A 23,077-nucleotide genomic window follows, 5' to 3' on the forward strand; every position below is an offset into this window, starting at 1 on the left:
GTGGGTGGTGGTCTCTTCTCCCGATGAAGAAGTGATAGGATGAGAGGAAATGGCCTCAAGTTGTGTCAGGGGAGGGTTAGATTGGGTATTGGGAGAAATTTCTTCATGGAAAGAGTGGTCAAGCACTGGAACAGGCTGCCCAGAGAGGTGGGGGAGTCCCCATCCCTGGAGGGGTTCAAAAAACGGGCAGAGGTGGCACTTGGGGACATGGTTTAGTGGGCATGGGGGTGTTGGGTTGATGGTTGGACTGATGATCTTAGAGATCCTTTCCAACCTTAGTGATTCCCAGTTTTACTTTCATAAAAAAATAATCCAGCCACCAAGCCAGGAAACATGGAATTAATTATGACTCTGCCCTTAATTGTTTTAGTGGTGGACTAATTGTTTAGTGGTGGACTCTTCTCTTGGGAGCAGCGCCCGACCCCTCCTCCCTGCCCCCTCCTGCCAGGAGCTGCAGAGCGATGAGGTCTCCCCTCAGCCTCCTCTTCTCCAGGCTGAACACCCCCAGCTCCCTCAGCCGCTCCCCACCAGCCCTGTGCTCCAGACCCTGCCCCAGCTCCGCTGCCCTTCTCTGGACACGCTCCAGCACCCCAATGTCCTTCCTGGAGTGAGGGGCCCAAAACTGGACACAGCATTCCAGGTGCGGCCTCCCCAGCGCCGAGCACAGGGGCACGATCCCTGCCCTGCTCCTGCTGGCCACACTATTCCTGACACGAGCCAGGATGCTGTTGGCCTTCTTGGCCACCTGGGCACACTGCTGGCTCATGTTCAGCCGCTGGCGACCAACACCCCCAGGTCCTTTTCGGCCAGGCAGCTTCCCAGCCGCTCTTCCCCAGGCCTGCAGCGCTGCACGGGGCTGTTGTGCCCCAGGGCAGGGCCCGGCCCTTGGCCGTGTTGAACCTCCCGCAGTTGGCCTCGGCCCATCGGCCCAGCCCGGCCGGGTCCCCCTGCGGGCCCGTCCCACCCTGGGGCAGCCCGGCCCTCCCGCCCCGCCTGTTGTCACCTCCAGACTTACTGAGGCCTGCGCGGCGGCTGCTCGCCCCGGGCCGGGCGGAGCGGAGCGGAGCGGGCCGGCTCCATCTCGGGGCCCGCCCCCGCCGCGGCCGCCGTTGCCGTGGCAACGCCGCGGGGCCCGCGCCGCGCTCCCGCCGGTTCCTCCAGCGCCGATTCGCCAGAGGCCGCGCCGGTAGCGGGGGCGGGGGGACGCGGCGAGAAGGGAGACATCAAATCAACCAGATATGAAATAAAAATAAAAATTATTTTTTTAAAACAATAAAGTGCCGCCTGCGCCCGCCCGCCCCCAGCGTGGCGAATGTGCGGCGCGGCGGGCGCAGCGAGGGGCCGGGCGCGGCGGACGGCGCGGAGCGGAGCGGAGCGGAGCGGGGCGGCCATGGCGCTCCTGCGGGGTGAGCGGCTCCCGGCGGCCCGGCGGTTCCCTGCCCCGCGGGGGACAGCGGCTCCCTGGCCCTGCAGCGGGGCTGGCGGGGCCGCCGGCCCCTGAGCGCGGGGAGCGGGGCCCGGCCTGGCTCCGTGAGGGCGAAGCGGGCCGGCGGGGAGGCCGGGCCGGGCCTGAGGCAAAGGTGACCGGCGGGGCGGCAGGGGCGGCCCGGTTGTAGGGGCCCGGAACCGGGCGGCAGCTCGCGTTGTCCCTCAGAAAACCCCAAATGGAGCCTCTGAAGGCGTCCCTGTCCCGCCGGGGGGGGGTCCTCCCCGCTCTCTTGTCCTGCCGCGCGATAAAGAGCTGGAAATAAATGCGACCCTGCAAAAAAGCACGGAGCGTGTTAGGCGCGGGGGGTGCAAGCCCCTGCTCTGAGCGCGGGTTTGCACGGCCTTTGCGCGACGGAGCGTTCCGCCTTGGCCTCTCCGCGGTGCTTCAGCCCCTCACGGGGCACACGGCCCCGCACGTGCGCCCGTGGGCAGAAGTTGCTAGAAGGGACAGCTGGGGTGACACTGGAGGGTCCCTCCGCCACAGCCGGGCCCTGCCTGCGGCAGCACTGACGGTGCAGGGCAAGCTCCCCTTGAAGTGCCAGCGGCTCCGAAAAGCGCTTTGCGTGAGGCAGCGCTTCGTGCTCTGCGTGGTTCAGGTTTTCCGTCTCTTCAAATGAGATAAACAGGCCCTTTAGCGCCTGATCTTGCTTAAAAACAAGATTGGCGTTTGTTGAAATAGGGCTTTTTATCTGTTTGACGGTGCTTTGCTACTTGACAGGCCGTACCTAAATCATAGCGTGTATAAGTCACAGTTTGAAGCTTCAGCGTTGCAGTAATTCTGTGTTGCTCTACTGAACTGGGTGAGACGGCAGCTTTGCCCATGCTGCTTTGGTGTTTTCTGTGCCTGTTTCAGGATCTTCTCTCAGCTCTTTGCCACAATATTTTTCATACGCTGTTCTTGGTCCTTAATTTTTTTTTTTTTTTTCAGGTTAATGATTAGGTTTTAGGCCTTCGAAATAGCGTCTGGCGAAGAAATATTTTCATACCGAGCACATTTGAGATATGTTGGAGGGTTAGAGAATGTTTCAGAGCTACCATAGCAGATCCCCGTTTGGCAGCAAGTGGTTAACAAAACCAGATTAAAAGATGTCATGAATTGAGTGCGTGATAAGGATTCAGGGTGGCCTTTGCTTTCTAGCCCCAAAAGTTCCCAGATCCCTATGCATTCGGTAGCATTCTGCTCTCGTCCAACGTTTATCACCTTGGAGAACTGCAGAGGCTCTGGAAGTCTTGTCGTGGTAATGTAGAACATTAACGGGGACTTAGGAGGAGCTGACAAAGGCCAAAGAGTCCTTTCTCAGGACTTCAGCCACCCCTTGTTGCCCCTCCTCAAGTTTTGTGGAGGGAATAGCATTTGTAGGTGTCTCTCCAGTCAAGCAAAATTAGGCAGGCTCTGGCATAGTGTACCCTTTGGGGAATGGCTCTGCGGTCAGTTTAATTCAGCGTAACTCAACACAGGTTGTGCTGCTGCTGCTGCTTCCCTCACTGGTCCAGTCCAGCCTTCTCTCTTAGTCTGGAACTACGGTTTGATTGAGCAGCCAGAAGGCGAACGCGGTCCTCGAACTGCTCCAAATGACAATTAGCCCCTCGTTTTCTGCCGACTCTGGGTTACTCTTCAGCCACGGCGGTCGTGCGATCTGGTCTGGTTCACGCCTTGGCCCCGCGGTGCCGTTGTGAAGAAGCGGGCAGCAGCGAGCAGCCTCTGTGAAAGAGAGGGATGTTGTTATTATTGCGAAAGGAAGGTTTGAGGGCAAAGTTCCATCGTCGCCCCCGGACGGTGTGTTTGTAAGGCCAACATGCTGTACGTGATTCAGCAAACAACGTGGATAACCAACAGCCTGGCCAAAAGGGAGGAGAACGAGTTCTTCTAGCTTCATCAGGGCCCTGCGCTGGTCTGCAGCAGTGCCTTGTAACCAGCTATTGCTGGCACGGTTTTGGAGGAGACGGAGGGGCAGGAATCGGTGGGCAGGAGAAGTGGTGGCAAGATGAGCGTCAAGGCCTGCTTGGCTGCAGGGAATCGTAGAATCATCGAATCGTTTAGGTTGGAAAAGCCCTTTAAGATCATCCAGTCCAACCATTAACCTACACCACCAACTCCACACTAAGCCAATCAAGGGTACACTAGACTAAACCATGTCCCCAGGTGCCACCTCTGCCCGTTTTTTGAACACTTCCAGGGATGGGGACTCCCCCACCTCTCTGGGCAGCCTGTTCCAATGCTTGACCACCCTTTCCGTGAAGAAATTTTTCCTAATTTCCAACCTAAACCTCCCCTGGCACAGCTTGAGCCCATTTCCTCTCGTCCTTATCTTCCTAGGGAAGATAAGCTTAGGAACGTGAGATCATCCTTAAAAAGAGCTAAGGGTCTTTTTTTACAAGCATTGTTAACATGTGGTGAAGACTCAATCTCGACATTCAATAAATTGTTGTTAATACCTTTTGGATAGTTACATGAAAACTACGGGTCTAGATCTGTCACCTGAATACTTAAGAGAGTCCAGGGGCTAGTTCTGCAGTGACTCTGCTGAACACACCTGTCTGCCATAAACAAATCAATTAAAGGCTCCTCACCTTTGTTAAAAAAACTTGTAGGGGTTCACATGTTGTGTCTGTTAGTAGTTTTCAGCTTTTTTTGGGGAAAAAAAAAAAAAAAAAAGTACGACCAAAGTAAAAATATGTTCGGTCAATGGATTACGAATTGTTTCGGATTAAATTGAATTACTTGCTGGTATCAGTTGAATGATGATTAAATGAAGAGCGATAAACAATGGAGAAAACGGCATACGCTGTGTGTATGCAAGGGGTCAGTTCCGAGCATTTGTTCCAAACCTGGGTACAGGACCTTCCCCGCGGTACCAGCGTTGTTACTTTTCAGACCTCTGAATATACAGAGACCTCTTGAGATAGGTATTTGCAGCGACTGTGGTGTTCCCTCTACGCTTAAAAACCGGAAGAGTGGGTTTTTTGGATGTGTAATAGTTAGCAGCTGTTTATTCCTTTGAGGAGATAAATTCTGCTGCTCGCCGCTTTTGAGCAGCTACCACGTCAGCGCTGGGTTTTCAGGGAGCAGCGGTAGTGTGCTTATTCCCAAAGACTTCTTTCTAAGGTCTCCTGGGTACCCCGGGAAGACGCCCGTGGGCAGCAGCAGGGGGTGAGGGTGTTACTCGGCTGTGCTGTCTTCACGGCTTTGAAAGCCACGTTGGATTTAGCATCCATCCCTGTCCTTGAAGCTGCAATTCTTGTTTAGTCTACTTCGGGGTGTTTCCCAGATGATCTTCGGCCTGCGTTAGTAACCATGCAGGATAAACTCCGCTTGTAAGCGCCAACAGTTCCGAAAAGTGTCTGGTGTGAAGCAGTACTTCGTGCTCTGCGTGGTTGGTTTTGTGTCTCTTAAAATGAGATGGACAGCCGGCTGATCATGAGCCAGCAGTGTGCCCAGGTGGCCAAGGTGGCCAACAGCATCCTGGCTCGTGTCAGGAATAGTGTGGCCAGCAGGAGCAGGGCAGGGATCGTGCCCCTGTGCTCGGCACTGGTGAGGCCGCACCTGGAATGCTGTGTCCAGTTTTGGGCCCCTCGGTACAAGAAGGACATTGGGGTGCTGGAGCGTGTCCAGAGAAGGGCAGCGGAGCTGGGGCAGGGTCTGGAGCACAGGGCTGGTGGGGAGCGGCTGAGGGAGCTGGGGGTGTTCAGCCTGGAGAAGAGGAGGCTGAGGGGAGACCTGATCGCTCTGCAGCTCCTGGCAGGAGGGGGCAGGGAGGGGGGGGGTCGGTCTCTTCTCTCAAGGAGCAAGCGGTAAGACGAAAGGAAATGGCCTCAAGTTGCATCAGGGGATGTTTAGATTAGATATTAGGAAAAATTTCTTCACAGAAGGAGTGGTCAAGCATTGGAACAGGCTGCCCAGAGAGGTGGGGCAGTCCCCATCCCTGGAAGTGTTTAAAAAACGGGTAGATGTGGCACTTGGGGACATGGTTTAGTCTAGTCTACCCTTGATTGGCTTAGTGTGGAGTTGGTGGTGTAGGTTAATGGTTGGACTGGATGATCTTAAAGGGCTTTTCCAACCTCAACGATTCGATGATTCTCTGATAAATGTGGTGACGCTCACCTGAGCGTATTCATTGCCTGTTTCAGATCCCAGCGTTGTGCTCAAGCCCTTGTCAGTGGAGCAAGCTTTACCTTGACCAGTTTGGAAAGTCCTTTGCTGTAAATCACGCAGTCTGGGATCCATATATATATATGATATATAAATACCTGAGAGACAGAGGAGCACCCTCCCTCTGCCAAACCGGCCAAAGAGTCTGGATCACGCAGCCTCTAAGAGAAGCCCTGAAAACAGGGTTCCTGAGCAGCTTAATGAACAGCCATTTTCGCTCGCCTTCGTTCTTACATGTGTGTATATCCTTCCAGCGTTACTTAAAATAAGTGCGGATGCCTCCTGGCAGCTGTAGAAAAGGGGGATGTGAGCTCTGTTCAACTGGGGGAGAGTTCATCGCCTGCCTCTCGCTTGTGCCTGTGCGCAGAAGCAGAGAGCCGCTGTGACGAGCAGGCAGCAGGATGTTCCGTTTGGTTCCGAGATGGCTTCTCCCGAGCTGGAATTCGTACAGACGACTTCTGGCCAATGCATTGGTACACATGCACTTGCACACGCTCTCCTGGCTGTTGAAAATGGGATTTTCTTCTCAGAAACTGGAAGGCTGATGCTGATGCAGTTCAGATGACCTACATAATTCTGGAAATACCATGAAGTTTTTGATTAGGGAATGTTTTTCCTCTTAAGTTAAAGGAGTCAAAGTTAAAATGCATGTAATTTTTTTTTTTTTATTTTGCTTCACTGTTTGGTTTTTTGTTTTGAATTCTCTGTGAAAAATGTTTCAGAGTATAAGCCAAAAACCTGCTGATTTTTCTAGGATGAGGGAATGGCCTCTGTTTTTTAAAAGAACTGTTCCTCAGCTGATTATTTCACAGGTGTCCACTATGGGCTTTCACGGGTGTTACTTTCATGCTTTAGCACTAATGTCTGATGTGGTGTGGCAGCCTCCTTTGTCTGTCTGGTATCCAAACTACCTGGGTTTTTTTTTTTTTTTCAAATCTCTTTGTGGAAAAGAGGTATTTCTGGAATCTTCCCAGCTTTTCTTTCTGACCGTTAATTCTGCGTACCTTCCCTGTCTAAAGCATTGCTTTATCCTATGTCTTATCTTGAAGCGTGTGGGTTCACGTTGCCTGTATTTACAAAGCTGCTTGTGAATTTAGGATGTTATCCCTGGAAGCGTGCAAAAAACGGGCAGAGGTGGCACTTTGGGCCATGGTTCAGTCTAGTCTACCCTTGGTTGGTTTAGTGTGGACTTGGTGGTGTTGGGTTAATGGTTGGACTGGATGATCTTGAAGGTCTTTTCCAACCTAAACCATTCTATGATTCTATTCTGTCCCGTTGAGGCTGCCTTGGTGATTTTCTGTTTGCTAGACTCTGCACATCTGGATAATTCTTGCCTCTGTTGCAGGTGTATTCATTGTTGCGGCGAAGCGAACTCCTTTCGGGACCTACGGAGGTTTGCTGAAGGACTTCACAGCCACCGATCTGACAGAACACGCTGCTCGAGCTGCGCTGGCTGCTGGCAAGGTCTCTCCTGAGAGCATTGACAGCGTCATTGTGGGCAATGTCATGCAGGTTGGTAGCACGGAAAATTTGCTGGGCAGTGATTATTTCAGTCGTCTCCTTCAGTGTGGTCCTATAGATAGTTACCTCTGCTTTGCAGCCAAGAATAAACCAAAGGGGTGGAAATGGAACGGGTGAGTAGCCTTTACAGTGTAGTGTTCCCTGTTCATGTGTAAGGGACATACCCTGCGTGATTTGTGATCTTACTGGGAGCAAGGCTTAGCTTTCTTTTTTTAGTAGCAAGGGCAGTTTAAACTGGGACAAGCTGATCTTCTAAAAAATGTGGCTTCATTAAATGGTTAGTTGCTAATCCCTGGTACGTTCTTCCTATTTGAGTGACTTGAGCTGTGGGACTCGATGATCAGTGAGTTTTCGCTGAAATATATAAATCCCTTTCTTTCTGGAAACTGTAACTGATTTGAGCCCATTTCCCTTGAGTTTTCTAATAAAATGTTTTTGAGTGAATATGAGTTTACTTTGAGCTGAAGGGATACATGCCTTGATTGGCAGAGACTTTTGGACAATCATATCTTTTCCAAAGAGCTTGCGATGTAGATGCCGTTGTATGCAGGGCACCAGCATTGCAAAACTGCAGTTATCCACGTATCTAGATCAGGGTCTTTGTTTTAGGCAAGACAGCAAAGAGCATTTCTGGTTTGGTTTTGTTTTGTATTCTGACTTCACCGTTATTAAGGGCAGGCAGTCTTATTTTGCACTGAGTGTTTCGAGGGTGCAGAAGAAACAGATACCTGAGAACTTTCATGATAAGTGAACAGACGTGCAGTATTCCTTCTTAGGGATTTTCAGCCAAAAGATTATTTTGTTTTGATTATTCTGTCTCCTTACTCTGTCTTTTGATTATTCTGTCTCCTTACTCTGTCTTTTGATTATTTTGTCTCCTACAGCTACCATCTCAGCTTCTTTTATTCAACTTTCTAGGTTTTGTAAGAACTGTTTGTGGCCTAGAAAAAAAAATTGCTGCATCCAAATCTCTTGTAATGCTTTCACATAGAAAATAGCATTCTCCTAATAAAAAAAAAAGTCTTTTTGTGTTGAAATTACATTTTTTTTTCCTTTGCATTGTATTTTCCCATCCCAATAGATTTTCTTTTTTTAGCCCTGGATTCCTTTTAAGTATTATATGATTAAGTTTAAATAGCGATGAATGTATGACCGTTTTAAACTCCTTCTTCAGCAGAAGTGGCTTGCTTGATTTTTTTTTTTTTTCTCTGAACTTGCTTTGGCAAGTAGCATTGTGCACAGAACTTTGTCTTTGTAATACGTATTAGCTTAGGGCACGATCCTCAAGACCATAAGCGTTCTCTCTGTTTGGAAAAGATCAATTACAAACCTATGGTGGTGCTGCTATAATTTTTTATTCTGAACCTGTGCTTGCCATCATCTGCTGACTCAGGAGTTGAAATGCAGAAGCCTAATTGGGTTTATTTCATCTCATGCTGGAGCCTGGTTTATTAAAGGAGTGGGTTCTGAAGCAAACTGCTCTGGGTGCAGTACTTTGCTTTTCAAATAGAAGTCTGATATAACCATCTTTGAAAAGCTTTAGAGGAATGAGATTTCATTGTTAGAACAGGCCAGTGTCCAATTAGAACATCACAGTTACGAAATTTGACGAAGTGGATACGAAGCAGTGACGTTATCTCCACATTTTCCACACTGCCTGCTTTTTGGGGGCCTTCCCCTGGTAGTCTGAGCAATTTTAATTTACCTTGAAATAACTGCTGCTGGCCAGTCAGGATCTGGGCTTACGTCAGTCTGTGGTGTGTGTGCTCTTTTGAAAATAAGGGATAAGGGAAAACATAAGACTGTTAATCATAGAATCATAGAATGGTTTAGGTTGGAAAAGACCTTCAAGATCATCCAGTCCAACCATTAACCCACACTACCAAGTCTACTCTAAGCCAATCAAGGGTAGACTAGACTAAACCATGTCCCAAAGTGCCACATCTGCCCGTTTTTTAAACACTTCCAGGGATGGGGACTGCCCCACCTCTCTGGGCAGCCTGTTCCAATTCTTGACCACCCTTTCCGTGAAGAAATTTTTCCTAATTTCCAACCTAAACCTCCCCTGGCGCAGCTTAAGCCCATTTCCTCTCGTCCTAAACTTAAGTTAAGTTGCTGACTTCAGTCTTAACATCTGTTGTACCATTGTTGGCCCGATGTCTAACTTTTACAACACACAGTTTCTTTAAAATGCATGTTGAGACATTAGCCCTTTTTGGTCATATAGGATGGTGTGTTTTTGAAGCAAATCAAAGTACTTCTTATGACTTGGAGGATTTCTGTTGAATATACGCTATCTTCTATCCGTGATGCAATGACACCACTCTGACTTTTCATCCGGACTTTCACTTCCCGAAGAAATTAGAGTGTAACAAAACCTCCTATTTGTTCTGTCTGCAGAGCTCCGCAGATGCGATTTATATTGCAAGACATGTTGGTTTACGTGTGGGAGTTCCTGTCCCAGTTCCAGCCCTCACTGTCAACAGACTTTGCGGCTCTGGTTTCCAGTCCATTGCCAGTGGATGTCAGGTACAAAGCTTTTTTTTTTCTGTATTAGTTGTAACCTGTATCAGACTGTTAACATGAGAGAAGAGACGGGCGTAGAAACGTGTACTTCGTGTTTGGGATGAGTCCTAACAGGGATTTTTAGCTACCACTGGTAGAGACTTCCTGTTGTCCTGCATGGTTTTGTGCAGAAGTTCAGCCTCCACAGTGCTGGTTTTTGTGGTTGGTTTTAAGAATCATCATTGTAGCTATTTTGAGTTTAATATAAGGAGTGCAACAAGTGTTAGCCAGTGACATAGAGCTCAGCCGTGCAATACTTGCATTCTGTGATCCTGTTTGTGTGAATTGGAATTACTGGGCATCAGAACCACAACAGGAGGCTTTCATCTTTTGACCAGTGTTTGTATCCTTACCTAGCTAGCTATGTAAGCAGCAACCCATGCCTTTTAAGTGTCTTTTTGTTCAAAGAACCAAACCCTCTCATGGGTTAGCTAATCTGTAATGTCACTTCTTCTAAAATAGAAGAAAATCAACTTTTCTTTGAACAGTCGGCCAAAACCACTGAGTAAGATGGTAGAGCGGTACAGTGATTTTTATTTCATTTTTTCATACAGACCAGTGGTCTATGACTAGCAGTGGTCTAGACTTTACAAAATGAAAGGGTATTTTATGAATATTTGAGCAACCACATAGTTTGGGGTTTTTTTTAAAAATTCTCCATTGGCTGGAGAATTATTTTACATCTGATTCTCTAAAGGAAAAATTGTGGAAGACAATGTAGAGTTAAGGTTACATGATTACAATATCCATCTGACTCTTTTTTCTAGTGCTTTCTGCAAAGGCTGTACACACATTAGTCTACACTGAAAAATTCTGTTGGAGAATTTGACCACTTATATCGAAAATGGGATTGTGAGGTCTTTTCCAAAGATGGCATTTCATCAATGCAGCTAATCTTTTTGTATTTCTCTGGCACACCACAAAGCTGCAGATTCTATTCTGAGCTGCTTAAATGTGCGCAGTTTTCGGTAACTGTAGGAAGCTTCTCAGCACATATCACTAGAAATCAGTCATACTAGTTATTAACCAGTCATCTCAAATGCATATCAAGATAATTTCATCTGCTTCCTTTCCAGTACACAAATAACCTTAACTGTCCAACTGAGTGAATCATTTTAAGGAAGCAGAATTTTTGACTGGTCTGATGGTATGTTCAGGAATTAGGGCTTTTAGGTTCTGTGTGCTTTGCCAGCGATGAATTAGTGTGTTTTGGGGGTTTCTTTTGGCAGCTTACCTGGCTAATGTTTTCTAAAATGATGTCCCATTTGTTTTTTAGAATCACAAGGTCTAGTTTCAGGCTCTGAGATTTAATTTGTGTTCCTTTTGACAAGACTGGGAGCTCAAAAAAGAAAAAAGCTCAGCCATCTGTGGACCTAACCACACAAGCATGCAGATGCTTAATGGCTTTGTTCCTCCATCCTGTCATATGTGTGCACCCATATTCTCTTCCTCCCTCATTGATATAATCATTCCTTGCTGAAAGGTGGAAGGAACACGTAATGAGAGACAGATCCCAATCTTAATAGAAGGGTAAACCCTCCATAAATATGTACATGGCTAAGCATGAATTCATTCTGTGTGTGCGGCTTTGCGGGTGAGGAGGTCTTTTTCAAAACAGTTGTTATTGTGTTACAAAACCAGCAAACTAAATCCTAGGTCTGTTTTGTTTTTCTGTTAACAGGAAATTTGCCTTAATGACTCAGAAGTTGTTCTGTGTGGTGGAGCTGAAAGTATGAGCCAGGCTCCTTACGCAGTTCGAAACATTCGATTTGGAACCAGATTAGGAGCAGAACTCAAGGTCTAGTACTTTTTTTTTTTTTTTTCCCCCTCTGTGAATAAAGTCCTGTTTACAGAGCAACATGAAGTATCGGGCTTGTAGACACTATGTCCTTGCAAATGAAATTATTGGAGATTAGCTCTGGATTTAGTTGTTCAAAGCATTTATCCAGTATTCAGACGTTATCAAAACAGTAGGTTCAGGCAATTTTGTTAAGCATGCCAGTTTTCTAACTTTTCCCAAACTACCTTTGAACTCCTGTTCCATGTTAAACATATCAATAAACTCTTAGACACAAAACTTAGTTCACTTGGTACGTCCCATCAAAGTATTTAATATAAAAAAATTTCTAATGTCAGAAGCTGTCAAATAGAGGCATGCACAGTTTAGGTAAAGCTAGTGAGGCTGGCAGTGGGTAGATAGGCTGGTAAAGAACATGTATACCTCCAAGTTGTAAGCATCTCTCAATTTTAAACATGGTCAATAGAAATTAAATCTGTTGACGGAGAAATTATTTTTACATTATCTTCTGAAGAGAAGTCCTTAGTGACTACTGTGGGAAATTTGCAGCACGATGCAGTTCTGCTCTGATAATTACCGTTTATTCAGTGGGTCATAACCGACATCAAAATGCTAAATTAGGATATTTCAGTGTTTCGGCCCTTTGTTTTTTCGATGCTGTTGTTCCATTATGACGATGGGGAATATGAAGTATGCTTGACTCTGTTCTGTGAATCTTGCGTGGCACTGTGAGTAAGCCTCAGTACCTACAGAGAACACCTTCACAAGGTTGCTGAAAATGCTGAGTCTCCATAGGTGCCCCTGGGTTCTTGTCATGAAGATAATTGAATTACACAGTTGCTGGTGAATAAGTGATTTATCTTGCGGAACTGTACTGGTGACAGGGAGATGACAAAACCCATCTGAACTGACTGGGCTTGCCTTTATCAGGTTAAGTGAAGTTAGACTTGAGTATAAGACTCCAAGTCATAAGACTGGGAGCGCAGGTCTGATGAGGAGCAGCTGAGGGAGCTGGGGGTGTTCAGCCTGGAGAAGAGGAGGCTGAGGGGAGACCTGATCGCTCTGCAGCTCCTGGCAGGAGGGGGCAGGGAGGGGGGGATCGGTCTCTTCTCTCAAGGAGCAAGCGGTAAGACGAAAGGAAATGGCCTCAAGTTGCATCAGGGGATGTTTAGATTAGATATTAGGAAAAATTTCTTCACAGAAGGAGTGGTCAAGCATTGGAACAGGCTGCCCAGAGAGGTGGTGGAGTCCCCATCCCTGGAAGTGTTCAGAAAACGGGCAGACGTGGCATTTTGGGACATGGTTGAGTGGGCATGGGGTGTTGGATTGGTGGTTGGACTGATGATCTTAGAGGTCCTTTCCAACCTTAGTGATTCCTGGTTTTTTACTTTCATTAAAAATTAATCCAGCCACCAAGCCAGGAAACATGAAATTAATTATTACTCTCCCCTTCATTGTTTTAGTGGTGGACTTGGTAGTGTTAGGTTAATGGTTGGACTGGATGATCTTGGAGGTCTTTTCCAACCTCAACGATTCAATGATTCTGTGATTCACCCGAGATGTCCTACCCACAGAAACTTTTGACTCAAGTCAGGTGATTTTACCTCACAGTAGAGAAAGAGCGAAAGAATCAGTAGGCTGCTGCGCCTTTTCACAGTTCCTCATCTTTCCATCTTGGTAACCTGGAAGACAGGCGTGTTTTCTCATAGGTCTCTAATAAATAATTCACGGAGCAGTGAAATATGCTGAACTGCTAAGAATCATAGGCTTTTCCCAAACCTCTCGGGGCCACAGATAAGGGGAAAGAACCACACCAGAGCACAACGTAGATTAACTAAATTAACACACAAGAACTTGCATACTGTTTTGCAGTGTGGTTGTTCTAGTTTAAATAAAGGATCTGTAAGTAACCTGAGTTAATTTTACAAAGAGACATTGGTTTCCCAGAGGCTGCTGAATAATTAGAAACTGTCAATAATAAATGTTAATATTGTGGTGCTTTATAATTTTCTTTCATGATGTTCCATGCAGTTGGAAGACACATTGTGGGAAGGTCTAACAGATACGCATGTTAAAACACCTATGGCAGTTACTGCTGAAAATCTGGCTGCAAAATACAACATCACGCGAGAGGACTGTGACCGATACGCATTCAAAACGCAACAGAGATGCAAAGCGGGTTAGTAAATTTAGGAACGCAAGTGTTTATATGATACTAGTTTCAAATCTAGTCAATTTTTAGCATCGATTGCAAGTATTTTTAAGTTTTGTGTAGCTCGTGCATCTTGCTGTAATTTGTCTTTTGATTTGCAGATGCTGTCATTCATGCTTTTGCTTGCCCTGTCAGACAAGTAGCCCACTCCTCGGGGGTTTGACTTTGAATATACTGAGTCCGTTGTTGTGGCTATCAGCCGGTTAAGTAATGAGCCCCTTTCTGCTGGCTTCCTGCATCTTCCTAGTGGACATTCAGTAGCCACTGAGGCAGCAGATGCCGTTGGCCTCTGACATGTCACCTCCTGCCTGATCAGGATTCATGTTCATGAGCGTAGCTTGTCAGTGCCCCTTTGGTGGGATGCCTTGCCCTTGTCTTCCCTGCAGCAGAGCAGCGTTGTCCCAGCCATGCCTGACTCCTCTCTTTTCTTTCCACTTCGCTGCAGAACAGTCCTCTCCCACAGCGACCCACATCCTTCTTGCGTGCCAGCATGTGTTGTAATTGATCTAAATCCTTTTTCTTCCTTTTGCAAATCATACGCTATTCTACAGCCCTTGAACAGAATTGACAAATTGATCCAAAGGCTGGAGCACCTCTCCTGCGAGGCCAGGCTGGGAGAGCTGGGGGTGCTCAGCCTGGAGAGGAGAAGGCTGCGGGGAGACCTGACTGCGGCCTGGCAGTGCTGGCAGGGGCTCAGGAGAAAGATGGGGACAGGCTTTTTAGCAGGGCCTGTTGTGACAGGACAAGGAATAATGGATTTAAACTAAAGAAGAATAGATTTAGACTGGATATAAAGAAATGTTTTACGCTGAGGGTGGTGAAGCACTGGCACAGGTTGCCCAGAGAGGTGGGAGATGCCCCATCCCTGGAAACATCCCAGGCCAGGTTGGACGGGGCTCTGAGCACCCTGACCCAGTTGAAGATGTCCCTGTCACTGCAGGGGTTGGGCTGGATGGCCTCTAAAGGTCCCTTCTAACCCAAAGCATTCTGTGATTCTATGATTCTGTGAACAGTTAGAGCAGATGGAATCTGAAGAAGGGATATTTGTTCAGGACCTGCGTTTAAACTGTTCTTTGGGTGGTTTACATCGCCAGAGCCATCACTCAGGGGCATTGGGTTACTGTGGAATTGATAGTGTAAACAGGTTGGTAGGCCAAAAGCCAGTAGAACGTGTAGTGGTCGTCCTGGGGCTTCAACATACATTGCAACCCAAAGGTGAAGATAAGAAGCCAAGATCTAAGCATACTTTTAGATTCTAATGATGGTGCTTTTTAACAGCTGCTACTGGAAGATTTATATTTTTTTTTCAGTGGGTGTAGCAGTGCTTTTTGTAACTTTCCTCAATTGCGTGTTGCCTTCCCTGCTGATCTTGTTAGCTAACTCCTGCCATTCCTGGAACCTTTGCTAGAAGCTGTGCCCCCGAAGAGGCTTTTGCTTCTTTCTTGTTTTCTAGGGTTTTGCCTTGGTTTTTTTATTTCTGCTTGTTATGACCAGTTCATCTTATTCCACACTAAAGAGAGCGTCCTGTGGCTACGCAGGAAAGAAAAAGACTTTGTAAACTTTATTGAGAAAGTTCAGAGGTAGCTAAACAACTGGCAGTTTCAGTGTCTTGGTTTTAAATCCCTTAGGGTTGCATTTGTGCAATGATTTCAAGTGGCTGGGAGTCTTGGTTCAGTTTTGGGAGATAGGAGTTGTTTTGGTTTTAAATCTGTATGTTCAGATCAACATTGTGCACACGGAAGGTAGCGTTCAGTTGCCTGAATATTGGTGTCTACTGTCATCACAGGTGCTGTGGCCAGATGCTGTTACGGGCATCTTAGATACCTACAACGCCGTGAATTGTCTCAGGCTGTTTAGGCAGCTGAATCCCATCTAAGGTCATGACTTGACTGTGAGATGCTGTGGAGGAGCAGCTGGAACAGGATTGTAACTGATAAACGATAACTTATGCTGCTTATCAACAGAGCAAATGCGGCTCAGGATTTTTTTTCATGTTCCTCTGAGTGATATTTACAGCTTCTTGACCCTCTGATAAGTGACAGAGCTGCAGAATAAAGCAACAATACAGGGGGATGTGTACCAAAAATAAATCTAGTGGCTTAAAAAAAAAAAAAAACCAAAAAAAGAAGAGTTTGGTTATTTAAAGCTGAAATAACACTTTAATATTTCAGTCTTTCTTTGGGGAAGTTTGAGAATGTATTTGTAGAGGTTTTGCCCAGTTTCTAAAAAAACAAACAAACAATAAAACACCAACCAGCCTATTTAAACAAAATAACACATAAACAGTACTGTCCCTGAACTCTTGGTTAAAATAGAGCAAAAGTTGTGTGCACATGAAAATCGGATTATTGGTCATGCTGTGCAATCATCTTGATATTTTTATCAGAGTCCTTTTGTTTTCCTTTTTGTGGTTGCAGCTAATGATGCTGGTTACTTTAATGCTGAGATGGCACCAATTGAAGTTAAAACGAAAAAGGGGAAAGAAAGTATGCAAAAGGACGAGCACCCAAAACCCCAGACCACTCTGGAACAATTGGCAAAACTCCCGACTGTCTTTAAAAAGGATGGCACGGTGACTGCTGGGAATGCTTCAGTGAGTACATCAAAGCCTTGGGTTGTGAAAGGGTCACCTCTAAGGTTCTCCACATTTATTGTCACTGTATTTATGTCTCACTGAGCCACCTCTGGCTGTCAGCGGTGTCTCCTGACGAAAATGATTTCTAATTCTGCAATTGAATGCTACTGGTTGACTGTTCCAGCCCCAAGATGGCAGGGGATCCTTCAGTCTGCTCCTGTGTCCTAAAATTTGGTTCTGTGGATTGTCACTGTTCCTTTAGTGAGGCCTTGACACTTCCTCATCAGCCTTGAATTATGCAGTTGATCCCTGCAGTGTAGAATTGGCCATTCTGCTTGCTTTCGGGGGCAATGATTACTGAACATTTGCTTTACAAATCATGCATTGTACTAGTGGGCATGCTGCTGCTGCTCATCTTTGTACCACAGTTAGTATCCTCTGTAGTCCAAAGCACATTTTGCTCTTACCCAGAGTAGACTGAGTGCTTAGCAGCATGTCATTACAGACTATTCCTCTTGCAGTCATTATCTTAATCAATTGATTAATGTTCTTTGGGCCAGAAGGACTACTGTGATCGTATAATCTGAATTCCTGCCTAAAATAGATCGTAACCACAGTAAGTATGGGTGTCTGTAAAGTATCTTTTATAATTAATAGCGCATACATTATCCAATATTAATAGTGTTCTTGCAAGTCTACAGAATGGTGTTTCCAATGTAAGGGAGACTTTAAGTGGCAGAAATATATTTTACTTTTCTAAAACATTGAAATTAAATAAAAATACTTAACTTTCTTCTACAATCCACGCAATAGTGAAAGATTGTGGTTTGTTGTTTTGAGTAAACACTAATACAGGGTTAATAATAGAGTCTTGGACTCAAGCTTTTTTTGAGGGGCATATTTAGTTTAAAAACGTGGGGGTGTTTTGTTTATTTGTATTTTTATTTGTATTTTCTCCACTAAGAATGCTTTTCTCTCTTATTGCAAGGGGGTGTGTGATGGAGCTGGTGTGGTCATCATTGCCAGCGAATCAGCACTTAAAAAGCACAGTCTTACTCCTCTGGCAAGAGTAGTAGCCTATCACTCAGCTGGCTGTGACCCTTCCATAATGGGCATTGGTAAGTTGCAATAAAGCACATTATTTTATAGCATCAAGCAGCACTAAAATATTCTTCTGTTGGGCATTCTAAAGGAAAGAAAGGGAGGCTGTAGTGTGCTGAGTCTGGTAGCTCTGAAGACGTTTATGTGGCTTACTACAGAGAAACTCTCCATTCCACTGCTGTCCATCCCTCTTACGCAGAGGGACTGACGGACTCCTCAGCTTGGCTGAAAGGCGATGTGCGGTGCCTGACCTGCCGCATCAACACTGAACTATAGTCCCCCAGGCACCTTTCCCCCCTCCCCCCCCCCCCATTTTTACTCTCTCTGTTAATAAGTCAAGAAAATAGACACTCTCTCAATTTTTTTAAAACCAGTTTTCTCCTAAAATTCACTTTAGTTTCCTGTAAGCTTTAAATCCCACTATTAAATGTGTAACCATGAGTTGTATCCTCACCTCTTGCTGAAGGAGTATTGGCTATGTGAACCCCTTTCAGCAGTTACTCAGTTGCTCAAGCTAAGATTGGATTCCAGGATACACATCTGTTCAAGTATTACTTTGGCAAACCAACTACTTCTCTTTTTTTCTTAGTCCCATATTTTATGCTTCCTAATCAAGTAGCTGTTAGCGCAAACAAACCCTCAAAGCCAGTCCAGACACCCCAGGATTTTTCCCTTCTGTTTAGTTTGTAGACAGCATTGTATCCCAGCATCGCTTTTCCTTTCTGCCATTCTGTTCAGGGAGGTCATTGTTGACTGGTTCCATGTGTCAGTAGAAATGCAAATGAAGCGTTGTCAGATTTCTTTTCTTGATCAGACTATCTGACTAACACAACCTTCAAAGCAAATGTAGAGGGAGGGTTTTTTCGCTAGACTTCATGCTCTCATTGTGCTTTCTGAACTAGCCCATTCTTTCTAGGTCAGGCAACTCTTTTAGCTTGTTTAAAAACTTCATAAATCATATGGAGAAACAGTTAGTATCCTAACTCCTTAACACCACAGCTTGTCCCCAGCAAGTCAAAAAGACCAGATGAGATTCATCGACATGACAGCAACAGATCTGAGAACAGGAGCTCAGACTGAGCAACTGCCCTTTCACATACTGATAGTGATAGGGAGTCCTGCCTCACAATGTCTAGTGAGAGAATTTGTTAGTTTTTAAAAAAAAAGAGAGAGAGAGGACACAAAAGTCTACTTGGCTGTCAATTAATGGTCTTTGTGTTGTCCACATGAGACCCTCCCATTACTCTCACGCGTAACAGGCATACTAAAATCCGTCTGTAATGAGATGCGTTTAGAGCCTGGTATTAAGCTGCCTGAGGCTTTCTAATAATCCACGGAGCTTTGAGCTTGGCCCTTCTTTTAATTTTTCTGTCTCTTCGGTCATTTACTTATTTCTATGTTTTTTATTCTTCAAGCTATGAGTTTTCAACACCATTTTTTGGTAGTGAGATAACATTCAGGATTGTTAGCGTTTTAGGATTGGCTTTTTTTGTCTTATGATCAGCTACCATCTAACATCTCAATATCCTTGTCCTACAAGCATGTCTCTAATTAGCCCTTTCAAATTCTCTTTGAGTGTCTCTTTCCTTCTGTAGCTGTGCTTTGAGATTAATCTCCGCTAGTGGATTATACTAGGTTGTAGATGTCAGCTTTCTTCCAGAGAACAGTTTTATTGCCAAACTCTGTAATATTCTCCAAAACAAATCTTACTGTCTTCAGTTGGCTGGGACCTAGATCCAAGGGAACATTTTATTGTTAGGTTTTTTGACTAGAAGATTTTCAGATAAATTATATTAAAACAATACCCGTAATTAAACACATGACCAGCAAACTCTAGAACAGCCTGCCTTTTTCTTTTTTGTATACCTGGAGGCTGCAAGTTGTGCGGAAAGAATAAGCTGAACCAAGAGTATTTGAAAGGAGAAAGCCTCAAAACTGTTATGAAGTCGTTTTATTTGACTGGGGACTGCCAGTTCTCTTGACTGGAAAGCTATGCGTGTGTTTACCGACATAGCTCTGCAGCAGTAGTGACGCTCCTAACTTGCCCTGGCAGTGTGTTGGGAAGGCTGCCAAATAGTTTTGAGATTTAGGAGTTCTCTTACCACCTAACAAAGCAGGTGAGTGGCATATCCAGAATTCACTGGCTGCCCAGAGGCTCACGGGAGGGGATCTGATGAGGCTTTATGAAGCTATCCTATGTATAACATGTTTATAAGCCTTTTTTTTTTTTTAATTGAACTAACTGTGCATACAATTTCCAAATAGGCCCTGTACCTGCAATTACTGAGGTTCTGAAGAAAACAGGATTGACCCTGAAGGACATGGATTTGGTAGAGGTAAGGAGTTTTAACATGGACAGTGAGGTTACTCCTGATCTTTTTAGCAGAAACATTTCACTCATACATGTAGCCCGTCGTCACAGGGTAGGTGTTTCTGCACGTCTGGAGCCCACCTGCCTTAGCTCGCCTGCCTGACCTCTATCCATCTAGTTTCTACCACACGGTTGCATGGTCATTAGAAAAATCTCAGGTGCCTGGAAATTGAAAATAGAGTGATAGCATTCCATGGAAAAAAAATATCCTCATGTGACATGAGGTTTCACTCTGTTGGCCGGACTGTTAATGTTTAACGGTGAACAAGGCCATTTTTTGTCAGAGCAGTAGGCTCTTCATGAACACATTGCATCAGAATATACCATGCCTTTTTTTATAAAACATCCTACGTACTTGCTTTGTTCCTACAGACTTGCTTCGTATCACATGTGCCAGAAGGATTTGAATTTGCATTGGGTTGGCCTGACAATTTGTATGTTGTCTGACTACGCTTTTATAAACACAATGTTTAATATTTTTCTCAACCAAAATGACCTGAGGAAGAAACGCACCTCATTTAATCTCGTGTGCACGCATGCTGCTGAAAGCTCGTATGGTGAGTCAGATGTGAACAGTTGTATTGTTTCTCTGATGTTTTAGGTGAATGAGGCATTTGCACCTCAGTATCTAGCTGTCGAAAAAGTTTTGGGCCTTGACCCTGAAAAAACCAATGTCAACGGAGGTGCCATCGCTATAGGTCATCCTTTGGGTGCTTCAGGATCACGGATCACAGCTCATCTGGTTCATGAGCTAAGGTATGTACGTAGCCTATAGCTGCTGGTAGTGAATGCAGTGCTGATGTATTTATGCCTGCAGAAGATTTTTAGTATGGGTACTGTGTGACTAAAATCTCCCAGTCTGCTAACTTAAAACTCTCCACACTAAAGTGTACCGCTTTCTGCACAAATTTGTTACCTTTGTGCTGTAGTCTGGGCCCTGCAGCTTGCCTCTTATTCCATTCTGTTGTCATTACAGGATTTTTTGCTTCCTCTAGATCTGATGCAAGCCCACAGTAGTCAGTGGGAAGGTTTCCTTTACTGACATGGCCTTTGAGCAAAGTGTGTTCTTTACTTAACATTTAAAAGGCTTTGTCATCACCTTCCTTCTCCTTTGGTCCATTTTCAGAAATTTTGACTCTTTTGGCTTGCTTGATATTCTTAGCACCATTTTAATCTGAATTTTCCTTTTTTTTTTTTCCCCCTCAGGGCAGAGATCACTGTATCTTTTTGCTTGCACTTGCAACACTATACAACTGTTCAACCGTAAAGCCTTAGTGAATTTGCACCTTGCAGAAAACTGGTTCTTGGAGTGTGGCTGTAGAAAACTGAGCTTTGAAAAACTACCTTAGCAATAAAACTGCATTTTACTTATGCCATTTTTATTATGTGTGGAAACCACAAGTATCCTGTAATGTCATTCCTTGCCGTTTTGTATTCCTAAGAACAGTATAAGGTACCATCTTTTAGATGGTAAAAGACTCAGACCTGCAAATCCTTGTTGTTCTGCAGAAATATTTCCACATCAGTTGAGACTTCACGATACTTTTGTAGAAAAAGAAGAACATACACATTCTAAAGCATCATCTTTAGTCGTACCTGGCTGATAGCTAGTTTCATAAAATCAGGACAACAGCTACTATGGTTTCACAAATGTAAATAATTTTCACTGTTACTTTTTCTGTACAGGCGTCGTGGTGGGAAATACGCAGTTGGGTCAGCTTGCATTGGCGGTGGACAAGGTATTGCTCTTATCATTGAGAACACAGCCTGAGAGATGATGGAGACTGCAGCGTGGACGGAATGACTAATTCCCTGAGAAACTTCTGCCTTTTGTGACAGTAAAGCGTCACTACCTGCCTTCGTTTTGTGCCATTCCTGCAAGGTAAAGGAATAGCTGAGAAGTCTGAATTCTGAACAAAAAGATTCACTAATGTCTTTCTAACTAAAGGAACATGAATATAATTTCACACTGATGAAGTATTTTCAAAAAGCCTCTTTTCAATCAAAGATAATGTATTTCTGTAGGCAAAATTCTTTTAATTTCCTGAGGAAATTGCCTGTCCAACTTTCACCAAACCTGCCTTAAAATAGCAGTCAGCGCAGCTTTTTAAGTATTGCTTAAACTATTCTTATTTCAGCTACTGCTGCTGTCTGGCACATGTGCCTCTTTTATCATCAGGAAATGTGAAAATTTAATTGGAGACCTTCTGAAGTATATACTGATTGCAGATTGATGGCTGTAACCTGTACCCTGCTGTTTTGCAAGGGAAAAGAAAATGAGCGAAAGCTGAAATTTCCATTGTGCCTCCCAAAAGAACAATAAATAAAACGGGGAAAAAAAAAAGGGTTTGGTGTTCATTTGTTTGTTTGTTTATTTTAAAAGTAAATCACTGTGAGAATTGTTACTTTTGGTAAGTCAGTGTTTGTTTTTGGAGAGACTGTTTTTCCTGGCCGAGAAATAACTGGTGTTTACTAGGTAGTTTCTAGAGAACTCTAGCAAATCTGACAGCCTTCCAAGGAAGGGGGTAGTTGCATCTGTGTTGCTGCGTGGTAACGGCATACGTACAGCAACTCATCTCTTAACTTCCTCTGGTAGTATCATCTGTATCTCTTGGGTCACTTAATGCAGGGCTGTTCTTAGCTAATCTGAGAGGGTCACGTCTGAGCAAGTTGTCTTGCCTCTCACAGGCAGTGGAGTCGAAGTTAGGAATCATTTGACGTAATGGAGGTTACATTTGGACGAAACGAGGTCTCCATTGACTGTACTCACTGAAGTCCTCTAGGCTCGCTGTACTGTCAAGAGCAACCTGCAGCTTGCTCTGAGGGAAATGTCTACGTCAGATAACTCAGTTAGTTGGATGGATCCATGTCAGAGACAGCACGCACTTCTCCCTAGCCTGTACTGTGTTACGTAGACTGCAATCGTAGCAAAGACCTCAGCATTTACTCTTTCTCATCCTCTGTCCACTGTCAAAATACTGCTTATCTACAGCTTCTTCTTGCCACTCCACTGGCGTGAGCTGTGACAGTTGTGAAAGACAGGAGGTTATTCAAAACTGACTACCTAGCCTAGCAAGAAATTCAGGTCAAGGCAAGTATTGGTGCAACTGGTGGGTAACAGTTCAAGTATGCTGATCACCATTCCTGGGGTTTTTACGGATGCAGTGTCTTTAATGGCTGTAGAAATATTTAGCACTGTTTTTATGGATTCAAAAAAACCCAGCTGCCGTAAGGCAGCAAACCAGATGTTCATCTAACACAGTATCTGTTTTTCTCTTTCTGCTGTATGTTAGTAA

The 23,077-nt window shown here is 45.0% G+C and overlaps 1 protein-coding gene across 1 annotated transcript; it reads left to right on the plus strand.

Moving 5' to 3' along the window:
- Positions 1–1,361: 1,361 nt before the first annotated feature.
- Positions 1,362–22,105, plus strand: ACAA2 (acetyl-CoA acyltransferase 2). Its single transcript, XM_075726432.1, has 10 exons — positions 1,362–1,406; positions 6,984–7,150; positions 9,560–9,688; positions 11,406–11,522; positions 13,554–13,701; positions 16,152–16,327; positions 17,298–17,427; positions 19,676–19,746; positions 20,383–20,537; positions 21,468–22,105. The coding sequence occupies exons 1-10, from the start codon at positions 1,391–1,393 to the stop codon at positions 21,550–21,552; spliced, it is 1,194 nt and encodes a 397-aa protein (XP_075582547.1). The 5' UTR covers positions 1,362–1,390; the 3' UTR covers positions 21,553–22,105.
- The last annotated feature ends 972 nt before the right edge of the window (positions 22,106–23,077 follow it).

Source organism: Pelecanus crispus, chromosome Z, assembly GCF_030463565.1.
Source record: "Pelecanus crispus isolate bPelCri1 chromosome Z, bPelCri1.pri, whole genome shotgun sequence".
Lineage (NCBI taxonomy): Eukaryota > Metazoa > Chordata > Aves > Pelecaniformes > Pelecanidae > Pelecanus > Pelecanus crispus.

Excerpts from the sequence above, each read along its gene's own strand:
- ACAA2 (XM_075726432.1), top strand. Across the intron at positions 13,702-16,151 it reads GCAACAGAGATGCAAAGCGG|CTAATGATGCTGGTTACTTT; the intron begins GTTAGTAAATTT and ends TTGTGGTTGCAG. Across the intron at positions 20,538-21,467 it reads CATCTGGTTCATGAGCTAAG|GCGTCGTGGTGGGAAATACG; the intron begins GTATGTACGTAG and ends TTTTCTGTACAG.